The 16,722-nt window shown below is 42.6% G+C and overlaps 1 protein-coding gene across 1 annotated transcript; it reads left to right on the top strand.

Annotated features, from left to right (window-relative positions):
• The first annotated feature begins 1,234 nt into the window (after positions 1 to 1,234).
• On the top strand, positions 1,235 to 14,543 carry LOC129025747 (adenylate kinase isoenzyme 6-like). The gene is given in 3 exon segments (XM_054473366.1): positions 1,235 to 1,472; positions 1,588 to 1,741; positions 13,997 to 14,543. Coding segments are annotated over 3 exon segments (939 nt in total).
• The last annotated feature ends 2,179 nt before the right edge of the window (positions 14,544 to 16,722 follow it).

The following is a 16,722-nucleotide window of genomic DNA, read 5'->3' as shown; positions in this document are numbered from 1 at the left end:
TATCTGGTGACTTCCAAGGCTGAAGGTCTGTGCAGACATAAGTCTATGCCTCATCTGGGGAGCAGAAGGTTGCATGGGGTATAAGGAGTATCACTGATGGCCAGAAATAGCTCTAAGTCTTCCAAATCTGGCTGCCAGTTACTGTCTTTGCAGAGCTCCACACAGGAGATTGACAAAAAAGTTTTAATCCGGTCACACTCTGTTTCCTCTGGTGCAGGGCAGAAGCTTGCTGTTGCCAACAAGGGCCAGCACTGAAATGAGGTGAGTGGAAGAACAGAGGGTTCTCTAAACCAGCCCAGAGATCGCTGAGAAAGACCACCTGTGCACATACCGCCATGACAACCCAAAAGGGCTCTGTCCCACATATTAACACAGACATAGTTATTGACATAGTGGTAGATATTTGTTCTATTCCTTCTATTTCCCTGAATAAGTCTAATACAAACTGTAACTAGCAAAAGACTGCATAAATTATCAAAATCATACTAACAAGAAAAGTCGAGAATCAGATGGCTTCACTGATGAATTGTTTAAAACATTAAAAGACGTAAACCAATTTTTCTCACTCTAACAACTGCAGTTAGTCAATGCAATATACCAACTCAGTAGAATGATTTTTAGGAAAAAGAAATTATCATCTCAATTGATGGAGAAAAAATTTGACATAATCCGAAAGGTTTCTATAAGAGCATCTAGTAAACTAGATATAGACTAAAACTTCCTTAACATTAAAAAGTACCAAAAAAACCCTCAAAACTACCATTACATGCAATGGTGAAAGACTAAAAGCTTTCTCCTTAAGATCAGGAACAAGACAAAGATAGCTGCGTTCATTACTTCTGATCAAAATTGCAATACAAATCAGGTGAGAATAATTGAGCAATACAAGAAAAGAAACATTTCAATTGGAAAATAAATAAGCTTATTTCTACACATAGATGTTATAATTTTACATATATAATTAAAATCCTAAGTAATAATAAAACTGTTAACACTAATAATCAAATTCTGCCAAGTTGTAGAAAAGAGATCAATATATACACATTAATGGAATATAATTAAGGGTCAGGAAATATATCCATACATGTATAGAGATGGGGTTTCACTGTGTTACCCAGCATGGGCTAGATCTCCTGACCTCGTGATCCGCCTGCCTCATTCCCCCAAAGTGCTGGGATTACAGGCGTGAACCACGGCTCCTGGCTGGACTCCCTTTAATTTTTAATAAGACAGAATGGAGATCCCTGGGGCCGCAGCTCCTCCCACGCACACTCGGAGTCGGTTTTTCGGCCTTTATGACCCACTGGGATCCCTGAACAATCTGGAGAGTATTCGGGGCTGTGGACGCATAGCAGAACTCCGCACAGGGAGAGGACAGGACTGCACGAGGTGGGATGCGGGGACCCCCGCTGCTGGCCCAGCCACCATCTTGCGGCCACAGGGGACTGACCGCCAAGCTGCACGGGAGACTCGTAGATGACTGTGGAGGAGCAGGTACTGCCGGTTTCACAGCCTGATCTCTTCTCTTGGGATGCCGAACCCCCGTACTCACCATTTCACAGCTTGCAGGATGTCCTCGTATCTTAGCTATGCATCACAGAGACTGTGAGCTATTAACAGAGACTGTGAGGAAGTCTCCTGGAGCTCCCAACGTGGAGAAGATTCCCAAGTTCCCGTACAAGAGAGAGAAAAAGTTCCTGCCAAACGCCGGAAGCCACGCCCTCCCTTCCTCTCCAACTGCGTGCCTGATTGGGCGGTTCCCACGCCACCTACACTGACTGGATAAAGTTCCAGGGCACACCCACTCCCGCCCCTACCCCCACGCTTGCCCCTACCCCCACTCCCCATCAGCCTTAGTGCTTTTTTTTTTTTTTTTTTAATTAAAATCTGGGATACATGTGCAAAACGTGCAGGTTTGTTCCATAAGTTTACATGTGCCATAGTAGTTTGCTGCACCTATCTCAAACTCTTGACCTCAGATGGCCCACCCACCTCCGCCTCAGAAAGTGCTGGGATTGCAGGCATGAGCCACTGTGCACCTCTACTGCACCTATCAATCCGCCATCTATGTTTTAAGCCCCACATGTTTTAGCTGTTTCTCCTAATGCTGTCCCTTTTCTTGACCATTCTCAGACAGGCCCCAGTGTGTGATGTTTCCCTCCTTGTGTCCATGTGTTTTCACTGTTCAACTTCTACTTATGAATGAGAACATGTGGTGTTGGATTTCCTGTTCCTGTGTTAGTTTGCTAAGGACGATGATTTCCAGTTTCATCTATGACCCAGCAAAGGACATGAACTCATCTTTTTATGGCTACAGAGTATTCTATAGTGTATATGTGCCTAATTTTCTTTCTCCAGTCTATCATTGATGGGCATTTGGGTTTGTTCCAAGTCTTTGCTATTGTAAACAATCCTGCAATAAACATATGTGTGCATGTGTCTTTATAGTAGAACGATTTATAATGCTTTGGGTCTATACCCAGTAATGGGATTGCTGGGTCAAATGATATTTCTTTTTCTAGATCTTTGTCTTCCACAATGGTTGAACTAATTTACACTCCCACCAACAGTGTAAAAGCATATCTATTTCTCCACAGCCTCACCAGCATCTGCTGGTTCCTGACTTTTAAATAATTGCCATTCTAACTGGCGTGAGATGGTATCTCATTGTGGTTTTGATTTGAATTTCTCTAATGACCAGTGATAATAAGGTTTATGTTTTTTGGTCACATAAATATCTTTTTTATTATTTATTTACTTATTTATTTATTTAGATGAAGTGTTGCTCTGTTACCCAGGCTGCAGTGCAGTGGTGAGATCTCAGCTCACCGCAATGTCCGCTTACCAGCTTCAAGCGGTTCTCCTGCCTCAGCCTCATGAGAAGCTGGGATTACAGGGGCCCACCCAAACACCCAGCTAATTTTTTGTATTTCTAGTACAGACGAGGTTTCCCTAAGTTTGCCAGGCTGGTCTCATGATCCTCCTGCCTCAGCCTCCCAGAGTGCTGGGATTACAGGCCCGAGACACCTCAGCCAGCCAAATGTCTTCTTTTGAGAAGAGTCTGTTAATATCCCTTGCCCACTTTCTCATGGTATTGTTTGTTTGTTTTTTTCTTGTGAATTTGTTTATGTTCCTTCTAGATTCTGGATATTCAACCTCTGTCAGATGGATAGACTGCAAAAATTTTCTCCCATTCTGTAGGCTGCCTGTTCACACTGATGACAGCTTCTTTAGCAGTGCAGAAGCTCTTTAGTTTAATTGGATCTAATTTGTCAATTTTTCTTTGTTACAATTGCTTTCAGTATTTTAGTCATGAAGTCTTTGTCCATGCCTATGTCCTGAATGGTATTGCCTAGGTTTTCTTCTAGGGTTTTTATGGGTTGGGTTTTTACATTTAAGACTTTAATCCAGCCAGGTGCAGTGGTTCACCCTTGTAATCTGAGCACTTTAGGAGGCTGAGGCAAGCGAATCACAAGGTCAGGAGTTCGAGACCAGCCTGGTCAACATGGTGCAACTCTGTTTCTACTAAAAATACAAAAATTTATCTAGATGTAGGGGTGGGTGCCTGTAATCTCAGCTACTAAGGAGGCTGAGGCAGGAGAATTGCTAGAAAGGTATTTCCCTTTCTATTTGAAAATGGAGGTTGCATTGAGCCGAGATCAATCCACTCTACTCCAGCCTGGACAAAAAAGTGAGACTCCATCTCAAAAAAAACCCACGAAACAAAAAAAATTTAATCCATCTTGAGTTAATCTTTGTACAAGATGTAAGAAAGGGGTCCAGTTTCGGTTTTCTGCATATTCCTAGCTGGTTTTTTCAGCGCCATTTGTTAAATAGGAATTTTTTTCCCACTTTGTTTGTTTTGGTCAGGTTTATTAAAGATCAGATGGTTGTAGATGCATGGTGTTATTTCTGAGGTGTCTGTTCTGTTCCATTGGTCTATATATCTGTTTTGTACTAGTACCATGTTGTTTTGGCTGTTATAGCTTTGTAATATAGTTTGAAGTTGGGTAGCATGATGACTCAAGCTTTGTTATTTTTGCTTAGGATTGTCTTGGGTGAACAGGCAAACAGGCTCAAATAGTTGGAGTCACATGCCCAGAGTATCACAGCTAATTAAGAAGTGAGCTGAGACTTGAAATGCATTTGTTCTTCCCCTTCCTTGATCTGTTGCATAACACATCTTAGCAGCTATTTAAAGGTAGGAAGTAGAACATTTGGACACTTTTTTCACAACTTTTTAAGCATTTTGATAAGGTAGTAAAGACCCTCGTCCCATCCCTGAGCCCCTCTCTTACCACACTGCACACCATTGCTGACCACATCGTGAGGTGGCCATTGGGAATCAGGTGGGAAGCAAGGGCTGGGAATAAATAAGCGAGAATTATATTGCCCAAATTTGCAAATCTAAGAAAGGCTCCTCAACCATTCTGTGTGAGGAGGTTATGCCACGGTAGTTGTGACCTGACTGTGCTGCATCTCAGTTTGACTTCTGTTTTTGAGAATCACTGTATTACTCTTACTAATGGGGGTAATTCTCTTTTTTTTTTCCTTTATTATTATTATACTTTAGACTCTATGGTACATGTGCGCAATGTGCAAGTAAGTTACATATGTATACATGTGCTATGCTGGTGCACTGCACCCACCAACTCGTCGAGGGGATAATTCTCTTTCTACTTGAAAATGACCAACTGTCCTCTGCAGGTTCTCTGATTTGACTTGCTAGTTTAGATTCTGAAGGTAGTGGTGAGAAAATATTTGGGCCACATTTAGAATAACTCAGTCTCAGCTGGAGAATATACATAAATTTCTTAATACTATCTAACTGTTTTCTCAATAATCATTATATTTAACTCGGATAGCTTGGAGGGCAGGGCTGCACACAGATGACACAATCTTCAAAGTTTAATTTTGTTGTAAGTATTTTTTTTGTTTCATTTTGCTTTGTTTTTGGATATAAGGTCTTGCTCTGGTGCCCAGGCTGGAGAGCAGTGGTGCGATCATAACTCATAATTTGGATGTAACGGTTCTTTAAAAAATATATTTTTGGCTGAGTTTGGTAGCTCACAGCTGCAATCTAAAAACTTTGGGAGTTGAATGTGGGATGATTGCTTGATCCCGGAAGTTCAAGACCATTCTGGGCAACATAAGTATGCTCAGTCTCTAGAAAAAGATTTACAAATTGTCTGGGTGTAGCGTTGCTTGCCTGCAGTCCTAGCTACTTGAGAGGCTGAGGTGGAAGCATCACTTGAGCTGAAGAGTTTGAGGCTACAGTGTCCCATGATTCAGCCACTGCACTGCAGCCTGGGTGACAGAGTGAGACCTGTATGTGTATGTATGTGTGTGTGTATATATATAAAAATATGTATGTTAAAAAATTCAAGCATGGGAGATAAGTGAAAGCCCACAGTGGGGGATGTGGAGAAGGGCTAGTATGGCTCTTGCAACTCAGTGAGACTTGGTTTTCCATCTTGAAGAAGTGCCCATCCACAATGACACCTGGACAGAGCATATTGATAAGTAACTCTATGCAAAACCCCAGACAGAAACAACTCCTTCAGGCTCACAGGGCATCAACCTCTCCCTTCATTTTGGGCTCTGACAGCAGGAAAGATAAGGAGCACAGACAGGGGTGACAGGGAGCAGCCTCGGGCCTTAGGGATCCCCAAACTTGCCAGAGCTGGTCTCTGTAGATGGGGCTGTGTGGCAAGGATCAGGTAGGGAGCTGGGCTCCACAGAGAGGTGACAACCACTCCTGTATCACTAAATTTCCACCAGGATCCATGATCCAGCCCTGCTTTCCCCTGGGCCCTTCACCCACCCACCCTCACTGTGTGTTAGGTGGCTCAGGTCAAAATGGGAGAATAATACATTCAGACTGTAGCTTCTGGGTATTCCCATCTGATATACAAGGAGTAAGGAGACAAGTCAGGGCCTGTGGTGGTGCCTCTTGATATGTCTGAGGGCAGGCAGGCCAGGGTTGGGCACGTAGATGTCTACATGTCCACCACTGCTGACTCCCTCCCTATCACTCAAAGTTACAACCAGACCAGGCCTATCATGATTAAAAAAACCACTGCAACTCTCATCCTGTCACAAAACTAATGTGCACCCAGTGCCACCCCTACACAGGTTTCTGGCTTCCTATTCCAGGACACAGAAAAGCCTCTTATCTTTTCTATTTAAAATCCAGATTTTAAGCGAGATTGAGCTTGGGGATAATGGCAGCAAAAGCAGCAGCCAGATGTATTCACTCTAGGTGTATACACTCATGGCTTGGGCATGTTCCACAGTTGTTGGAGGATGAGGCCTTGGAGGCACCTGTTTGCCAGCTGCTAATTGATATCCACACACTCCATTCATGTGTCTTCATTTAGACCTCTGCATCAAATATTCCTTGAGCCATTGCCAACACATCTTTTGGGAGATGTCGTTAATTGCAGAACCAGCCCCGACTTGTTCTAGAGGCAGTCGGGAGCTATCTGGTCCGCTCCTAATCCCCCAGGACATAGGTGCTGTCCTCTTGCCAGTGCTCACATCCAGCAGTACCATCTCAGGATGTTTTTTTCAAACACAAGCAGTGTGAGGTAGCAGGCATGGCATGACAGGCTCAGGACCATGGGCAGCTGATTCCTGGAGAAACAGCACAGGGCAGATGCAACTGTGGGTGGTGCCATAACAAGTGAAGAGAGCCATAGCTCCTGCCCCCCACAGCCCCAGCCTAGATGACGTTCAAATCTTCCCAGATGGTATTGGGGTTCCTGATGCCCATCACTCACCCGCTAATTAGCACTGCCTTGTGTTGGTTACTCAGGAGAGGGGGTGGGGGGTGTAGATCCAGGGTGGGAACCGCCTCACAGCCAGAGTCCACCTGATGGCAGACAAGCAAGCAAGCCCAGGCAGTTCTGCTCTAGACACTTGGCCTCATCACCTCTGGCTGCACTTTCTGTGTATACTTTGCACAAAGGTAGCAAAAAGAGGTCAACAGTAGCTGTTGTGTCATGAAAGTCTATGCCACCTTAAGATCTTCTAAAATTTTGTTGTCTGAAGCCATCTTTCTTCTAATAAAATGTTTACAAATACACAAATACAAGCCTGAAACTAGTATAAATGAAATATTAGGATATTTTAAACCCATAAATAAATAGACAACATGAAAACAGTCACTGTTTGGTTGCAAAGCACACCCTCAGGAAGCAATGCTCAGATGAGCAGGCAGGCCCCAGATCCCCCACACCATGATGTTCTGTCCCACTTTGCAAAGCTTCTGCATTGGCCGGTACCCACTGCTTTCTGGTGAGATGTCCAAGGTGAAGTGAGTGCTGAAGGCTGTACAGCTGATGGAGCTGACTGCCTTGCACACATTGAAAATCACCCCCTGGCTCCAAGGGTCAGCTGTGGTGACACCTCTTGATGGGAGGTAGTGCCAAGCCACCATCAGTGTGCCTGGGCTGCCCTGATCTATACACCCCAGATCCTTGCTGGGATGTCTGTCTGCTTCTTTCAGGGCCTGGGTCATGAGCCACCTCTGGCAAGGACCAGCTTACTGGACAGGCTGGGCACTCTCCCCCAGCATCCTCAGAAGCCCTGCCTATGCTGTCACCTGTGCTGATGATCTCCAAGGTAAGATTAGGGGAAATTTTTCAAGGTAATTCTTTCCCCCTAATTTCTCTATCTTAATAACAGCACTGATAACTTTTAAGCCCTAGTAAGCTGAACCTGTAAGACAAATGAGCTCCTGCCTTAGAAGGGCCAAGGTTGGGCAGTGTGTGCCCAGGTGAGAGCCCATTGGTTGTTACTGAAGGGGGAGAGCTGGATGGACCTGGCCGCTTAGCCTAGTGAAATGTAGGGCCTTCTTCTTCCAGAGAATCAAAGTCTCCAAGGCCAGAAAAAGATGCTTGGGTGGTCTTCCAAGAAGCAGAAAGCTAGAAGGCCTTGCAGGGAACCCCAGACAGCCTTCGGGGTGACTGAGAGGGCTGGATTCATTCCTGCTTTCCTTGGTTTCATTCTGTCAGCCAGAAAACCTGCCTGCAGATGGTAGGTGGGACTGAGGCTGCCAGTCAGTCACTAGGGTCTGTAGGCACTTTGACTGTGGTTCTTTTTTGAAGCAGCCACTCAGGCTAGTTCTTGCAGAGCAGTTCCCTCATTGTCTGCAGCTCCTTCTTTCAGTCCTGGGACCATAGAGGGACAAGGGAGGGAGGCAAAGGCTCAGCCTGTGCCCCACAATGTGCTCTGAGAAGTCTCCCTTTTCTTTCTTTCTTTTTTTTTTCCAAATGGAGGAGAAGTCTCTTTTGTTACCTGCCTATGGACAACCTCAAACTTCCAAATGAACAGACCCAGCATGGAGCCTCCAGGAAAGTGCACAGAATTCTGTCTAGTACACAGGAGGAAGGGGGTACTAGACACTGAGGGCAGGATCAGTCTGCATGACCCTGTTCAGGAATGTTCTCCTCATAGTACAGCCTCAAGGTGTAGGCATTCTCTGTGTGCATGCGGTCTATGGCAGCCTCTGCCTGGGGAGCCATCCAGCTGCACACATGCAATGGAGCAGTGATCTGGGTGAGTGTGTGGTTCTGGAACTCGTGACAATCGGGGGAGAGGGAGATACACAGCCCACTGAGCCCAGAACACTGCCATAATCTACTTCTCTGAGACTTCCATCTGCTGTAGGATCTTCTTGCCCCGATAATCTGCACTGAGTTCAGATAGAAGCAAATGGCCACCACTCTCAGGGATGCCCCCTGTCATACTGACAGCTCCCTAGAGGGAACTCAAGCAGTGGGGGTAGATTGTTTGGGCAGAAACTCTGGAGTTTTGGCTGGCTGGTTCATCCCATAAGCCCCTGTAACTTGACACATGTCAGAGGGAGATGAAACAGTGACATTACATTTTATTTTATTTTATTTTATATTTTATTTTATATTTTACTCTATATTCTATTCTACTCTACTCTACTCTACTCTACTCTACTCTACTCTACTCTACTCTACTCTACTCTACTCTACTCTACTCTACTCTACTCTCTACTCTACTCTACTCTACTCTACTCTACTCTACTCTACTCTACTCTACTCTACTCTATTCTATTCTATTCTTTGAGAAGAATCCTCACTCTGTCACCCAGACTGGAGTGAATCAACATGATTTCAGCTCACTGCAACCTTCACCCCCCGGGTTCAAGAAATTCTTCTGCCTCAGCCTCCGAGCAGCTGGGACTACAAGCATGCATCACCACGCCCAGCTAATTTTTGCATTCTTAGTAGAGATGGAGTTTCATTGCATTGGCCAGGCTGATATTAAACTCCTGACCTTGTGATCTGCCCACCTTGGCCTTCCAAAGTTTTGGGATTACAGGCATGAGATACCATGCCCGGCAGCCTTACCTTTTCTTTCTTGGCATGACAAAGTGTTTTATGAAGTTCAGGCTGTGGTACTTGAGCAGCTCCAGTGGGGAATGGCTTAGGAAGCAAGGGCTAGTGGGCTTGGGGTTGAGCAATAGGCTGTAGGCCTACAAGGAGGAAGTGGGCACTGAGCAAGTGCCCTGGTTGTCTGTCCACAGACCCAGAAAAAATGACATCCCAGGAGTTTGTGGGGAGCTGGCAGAGACTTACTGGACGCAGTAAAAGCCCCATGTGGATGCAGTGATGGGGCCCTTCTTGTACTAGTCTGTAATTACAAAGAGGTACATGAAATCCCCTTGCATCTTGCAGTTTCCAGGAAGTGGGTTCCAGATGCTCATGCTAATCACTTTTAGGCACTGAAAGCACTTCAAGAATGGTCAAGTAGAAATAAGCCCTTCATCTCACCTAGGACCCTCTTCTTTGCTCCCTTTGGGAGTTCCACCTTCCAGTCTTGGCTCTGGAGACACCATGGTCCCTCCTGGGTCACTGGCAAGATGTACTCAGGAGGCACACAGTCAGTGAGGCTCATCTCCAAGCCATTCTTTCATTTCCTACTGTTTGAGGGACTCAAGGCTGGTGGTAGCACAGGGCCACCCAAGGCCAGCTGTCTCCACCTAAATTTGACCCTGGTTTGAGTGCCTCTAGGCCAGACCCCTCCAGGTGGGAAAACCTGGTCCTCAGCCTCTGGCCTCCATGCTCCCCTTCCCTCTTTTCAATCCTGGCCCCAATGTCTCCCCCACCTCTCAGGTCATTGGAGAAGATACTCGGGAAAAACAAGCAGTTTAGTCAGCCCTGCTGAAGTTGGCAGATGGGTCCAGGCTCTTAAGATGCTCTTGGGAGTGACTTATGTGGAAGCAGGCCTTGAATAGTGTGTGTAGCTCTTTCAGGGAGAGGGATGTAGGATGTTACCAGGGCCCTGTACCCTAAAACATCGCATCTAGCACAGATAGTTTGCAAGATGCTTTCTTGGGTGATTTTAATTTTCAACTTTAGGCTTCCATTTTCAAATTCCATAAGGAACACATTAGTTGGGGTTCTAATTTCAACACACACACACACACATACTCTCACACAAACACACTCTCCTGTCTGCTGGTGGGCAGAGATCCTTTCTTATGAAGAATCTTCTGCCAAATCCCTCTGAATCACATGTGGGTCTTGAGGAGCAGACAAGGCTAACTGCTTTTTGTCCACTAGTGTCTTGGGTAGGTGGAGTATTTAGAGCTGCCTTTTTGGGCAGCCCTAATGCAGGGGTGTGCTGAGGACTCCTCAGGGCCTCCAACTTCAGGACTATCTTCCAGTGTGTGTTTCACTGAATTTTAATGGTGGCTGTTTTGGGAAAGAAGAAAGGTTCTGTGAGCAACTACGGGCACCATTGAGCTACAAATCTTTTCCACAATTCCTCTTAGCAAGCAGGTAAACCCTGGGAACATGAGTGGCTTTTCCCCAGGGAATATGAGTACATGAGAGATTTTGCTTTACAACCAGGTGAATCTCACCACAGCAATTGGTGCTGTACTGGGCAGATTTCTTCACTCAAATACTGTGAATCTTTTTAAGTTTTTTTTTTTTTTTTCCCCACAAGACATCATTTATCTTTACAGAATTTGATTGGGCTGATATCAAGCCTGGCTTGGTACTGCCAGATTTTTTTTAGAATCACAACTCTGCTCTTTAACTTGTGGGCTATGAAGTTATAAGGTGTTGGTGTGACAGGCTGAGAAGGAGGTCTGTGCTCCAACCCTACATTCACATGCTTATCTGTGACACAAGACTTCCAAGGATTGGGGAAGTGCTGCCTGGCCCTTCTTTTGGGGTCCCTCCTCTGGGCAGTCTACCCAACTTCCAATCCAGCCTTCCCTCATACACAGCCCCAAGACCTCCTGCAGCTCCTCACTGTTTTGCAGCCCTGGGAAGTGTTTTGGCATGTTACTGTTCAGGTGCAGTGAGAAGCAGGTGCAGTGACGCATTTCTTCATGGACCATAAGCACTGGCTAAATCTCCTGCAATGTCTCCCTAAGGCACACCTGCAGGAAGATGGCCCCAACAACTCTGATAAGAAACCGCATGGCTGGAAGCAAGGACTTGCGATTTACCCAGCCCAAAGCCCTGAGAATCTTTCCCAAAATTCTCAGTTTTCCACTTTTTGAATATTTAATTCCTTTTAGAATCTCAGGCCCCCTCTATACATGCCATGCCTACCTACACCTGTCTGTCTGTGCAGAACAGAGCCTGGCCACACTGACTATTCTTCCAGACCAAGAAAAATCCCTATGCAGAATAGAGGGTGATGGAAAAACTAAGGGAGACAAAATGGCAGCTTTATCTCATCCCTTGCCCAGTGCTAAGGTCCCCAGGGCAAACAGCTTTTGCCTTCAACTTCAAGCTAACAGCATACAAAATATATTGATTTTTACTTCCACCACTCTCTTACTAATGTTACAAATTATATCGCTATATATTGTGTGTATTTTCGCAGAGATTTAAGAATTTTATACACCATTATTATTACAACAGCAAATTTTATATCAGTGTATATATTTATATTTAACAGAGAGCTTTATATTTTCTTATGGCTTTATGATGCTGTCCAGCATCATTTAATGTTTCAACATAATTGACTATCCTAAGCATTTTTTTCTAGGGTTATTCTAGTAGTAAGCAACCTTAGATTTTTTATTTTAAACTTAAAAACGTTTTATTTTTTCTAATTTTTGAAGTACAGTGTTTTCCAGATCAATTATTCTTGGTTACTAGTATTTTTTGTTTCATCACAGAAACGTGTAAGGTTCTCAGCATCCCCTCTTTTTCTCCCAAATAACATTTATGTCATTTTCTTCCTATATTCTTTTTATAAGACTCTTTCTCTGAATATATTGGTTTACTTGATGATGTCCAGTAAGTCTCATATTTCACACTCATTTTTTTCCAAAAACTAGTTTCCAGGCCTAAATATTTGTGAATAATATATGTTTAATTTTCTGATTCTTTTTTTGCTTCATTTTTTGCTATTGTGTCTCTGTAGTGAATTTGTAAATGCCAGTTATTGGATCCTTCAATGCCACAATTTCTGTTGGGTTTTTAGAAAAAGGTTTCATCTCTTTGTTGACATCACATTTTGGTCATTTATTATTTTTAAATATTATTCAATTGTTTATTTTTGTTTTATTTTTCTTCACTAAGAACTTTTAATTTTTTTAATTCTTTATCAGATATGCAAAAATCTTCATTTCTTAAGAGTCAACTTTTGGATATTTATTCTGTTTCTTCCAGTGAAGTGTATTTCCCACCTTCTTCATATGAATTGTAATTTTTTTATAAGATCTGGAAAATTATACAATGTACATCAAATCTAGCATTTAAAGCCTGCCATGGCTGGGCACAGTAGCTCATCCTGTTATCCCAGGACTTTGGGGTCCAAGACGTGCAGATACTTGAGGCCAGAATTTTGAGACCAGCCTGGCTAACATAGCAAAACCCGTCTCTACCGAAAATACAAAAAAATTAGCTGGGCATTGTGGTGTGCACCTCTCATCCCAGCCATTAAGGAGACTGAGACAAGAGAATCGCTTGAACCCAGGAGACAGAGGTTGCAGTGAGCTGAGATTGCTCCACTGTACTCCAGCCTGGGCTACATAGCAAAACTCTTTCTCAAAAAAAAAAAAACCTGCCTTAGTAAAGGGGGATATTGACAGCAATCAGCCAGGCTATAGATTCTGGGCACTTCACAGATGCATTCTCGGTATGTCTTCTATAAATCTGGGTGTAGTTCTCAGTTAAAGATAATTTGTTTCACTGTTTTTAGATTGATTACCTATTTTCTTCCCCAGTTGACTGTCTGTGGTATTGCAGCCTCTCTAGTGCTGCAGTTTTCTTTCTTCTCATCAGACACAACTGTTATCTGTATGACTCCATCATGTGCTTCAGCACTCCATGTCTATTCATTAGGCAATCTCTTGAAAGGAAAAACATTTCAACGCATACACTACAGCTTTAATTCTTTCCAGATGAAGATGCTGGGAGTTTGGCATTTTCTGGTGAGCCCAATTACTATTGTGGGGAAGAAAAAAAAACTCTGGTGGATAGTCTGTAGCAAAGAAAAAATTCCTGCATTGTGAAAAGAGAGGAGGCAACAGCCATATACAAAGCAAGGTGAAAAAAAATGAGCATGTAAACCATGGGAGAGGTCCAAAGGTCACAGAGAAAGCCAGAGTTTAAATATGGTTTGGTCATCTCTGTTCTAATGGAAATTGTTTTAGAAAAGCCTAATTTTATTTTTCTTGCTGTCACAGAGAAACATGTTCCTGTCCCATGCTTACTATGCTTTTCAATCTTCTATGGCTTCCTTTCTCCTTCCCAGAATCTTCCAGTGCATTCACACTGAAAACCAAAGTCCTCCCAGAATCTGTAAGAACCTACATGATCTGACTAATTTTCATTAGTTTTGGGAATCTGGGGAAATCTGCGCACATTTCTGGAGACCTCTATGTTATGTAATTTTTAAATAAATATGTGGTTTCTCAAGTCAAAGATGTGTGAAGGGTGTTGTGGAGGTATTGAGAGGCATTGGGATTTCGTTTGGAAATTCCAAGAACAATAGTGCAAAGGACATGTGAACAAGGCACTCAGAGCCATCGCGGCAAGCCATCATTGCTTCTCAGCATCCTGCTCACCAGTACCCCACGGGTTGGAAGAACCATACTAGGCAAAGAACTTGCATCAATATCAGGACTGAAATACATTGATGTGGGTGATTTATCTTGATAGGAGCAATTGTATGATGGCTATGATGAAGAGTATGATTGTCACATTTTAGATGAAAACAGAGTAGTTGATGAGTTAGATAACCAAATGAGAGAAGGTGGAGTTATTGTTGATTACCACTGTTTTGATTTCTTCCCTAAATGCTGGTTTCATGTAGTTTTTGTGCTGAGGACAGATACCAATGTATTGTATGAAAGACTTGAAACAAGGGGTTATAATGAGAAGACTCTAACAGACAATATTCAGTGTGAGATTATTCAAGTCCTTTATGAAGAAGCCACAACATCCCACAAGGAAGAAATCGTGCATCAGTTGCCCAGCAATATACCAGAAGAGCCAGAAAATAATGTAGATCAGATTGGCTGGGTGCAGTAGCTAAAGCCTGTAATCCTGGCACTTTGGGAGCCCAAGGTGGGTGGATCACCAGGTCAAGAGATCAAGACTATCCTGGCTGACACGGTGTAACTCCATCTCTAGTAGAAATACAAAAAAAAAAAAAAAAAAAAAAAAAAAATTAGCCGGGGCACGGTGGTGGGTGCCTGTAGTCCTAGCTTCTCAGGAGGCTGAAGCAGGAGAATGGCATGAACCAGGGATGCGTAGCTTGCAGTGAGCTGAGATCGCGCCATTGCAATCCAGCCTGGGCAACTGAGTGAGACTCCATCTCAAAAGAAATAAAAATAAATAAATAAATAAATAATTAAGAAAATAATCTAGATCAGATCTAGAAATGGATTAACAGTGGTCAAATATCATAACTCTTGACTTATAAGGCCAGCTACTTTATAATGATTCTTGTTGATATTACTCTGCCGACATCATAGAAATTGTTGAAGTATCAGTAACACTTTATTCAAATCATGTGCAGGACTAGCAGGTGGATAATATAGAGGTTTATGCCTGTGTTTCTTTTTCTCCATGAGAAACCCAAACACCTGAAATACAATGAATATAATATTATTAAGGATTGAGACAAAAACTGTACTTTTAAAACATATCACTAAGGAATAAATAAATCTGACAAAATGGGTGGATATGTTAAGTTTATTACAGAAAAAAATGCAGATGATCTCTTAAAATAAAACCAAAGACTAAAGAGAAAGCATCAGAGTATTCCTTTTTTCTTTCCATAAATTAAAAAAATAATGGAAGTGTAGTACTCTATACAAAATTTAAAAGGTACAAAAGAGCAAGTTGAAAAGTTAGGTCTCCCTTCCAGACCACAATATCCACAGGCACTCCAGGATCCTTCGCTTTAGGAAATAACGTTACTGGTTTCCCATATGTCTTTTGAGAGGTTTTATGCCAGGACAGTGTATATATATATATGTGTGTAATTTTTTTAAGAATATAGTAGTACATGGCACACACTATTCTGTACCTCTCATTTTTTAATTAATATATTTGTAGATTATATCATATCAGTACAGAACTCACTGTTCTCTTTTATTTTTAGCTGAGATATACATATCATACAATAAAATTTACAATTTTGAAGTGATTCAGAACTGGATATGGTGGCTTATGCCCATAATCCCAGCAGCTGGGGAGACTGAGGTGGAGAATTGCTTGAGGCAGGAGTTCAAGAACAGCCTAGGCAACATAGTGAGACTTTAGACTCTAAAAACAAACAAATGAAATATACAATCCATTGATTTTTAGCTTACTAGCAAGGTTATGACTGTCACCACAGTGGGGGAGGCAGTGATGATAAAGGAAAATCCTATACGCTTTAGCAGTCACTCTCAATTCTTTCCTACTCATCCCTTTGCAGTTACTAGTCTGCTTTCTGTCTCTATGGATTTGCATGTTCTGGATATTTCATATAAATGGGATTATACAATAAAAAATGAAATTTCAGGAACACTAGAGAGAGATGACACGTTTCTGCTTTATAATTTCACATCCTATGAAGGTTTAAAACATAATTCTACAAAAAAGTTGATGGAAAATCTTTATGTGCAAAAGTATCTTGTTAAATATAAGAAAATTATTTTATGGAGAATTCTATTTTCTTATCAGGACCTAATCTTAAAAATTTAAACTCTACATGCCAATATTATCTACTGTAATGTAATATGGTTTATTGTATGTATTCATTTTATGGATTTCTTACAAAAACTTTTCCCATTGGGGAAATTAGAACATTGCTCTACATACATTGAATTTCCAATTATTACCTTATTTCTCACTTATTATTTTGTGATTCTGTCTTCTTTAACATTAAGATTATCATCACTGTGTTGTCACTTTCTGAATTGTCATATGTCTGTAATTTGTCTGTAATCTTAAGTTTCAGTTCTACAATAGCATGCTCAAGGCCTGGCATGGTGGCTCATGCATTTAATCCCAGCATTTTGGGAGGCAGAGGTGGGCAAATCATGAGGCCAAAAGTTTGAGACCAGCCTGGCCAACATAGTGAAACCCCAACTCTACTAAAAGTACAAAAATTAGCCAGGTGTGGTGGCATGCACCTTTAATCATAGTTACTTGGGAGGCTGAGGAAAGAGAATCACTTGAAACTGGGAGGTGGAGTTTGCAATGAGCCAAGATCCTT

The sequence above is a fragment of the Pongo pygmaeus genome, chromosome Y (genome assembly GCF_028885625.2).
Source record: "Pongo pygmaeus isolate AG05252 chromosome Y, NHGRI_mPonPyg2-v2.0_pri, whole genome shotgun sequence".
Classification (NCBI taxonomy): domain Eukaryota; kingdom Metazoa; phylum Chordata; class Mammalia; order Primates; family Hominidae; genus Pongo; species Pongo pygmaeus.
The sequence above is the reverse complement of the archived record's forward strand: the minus strand, read 5'-3'. Positions and strand labels throughout refer to the sequence as shown.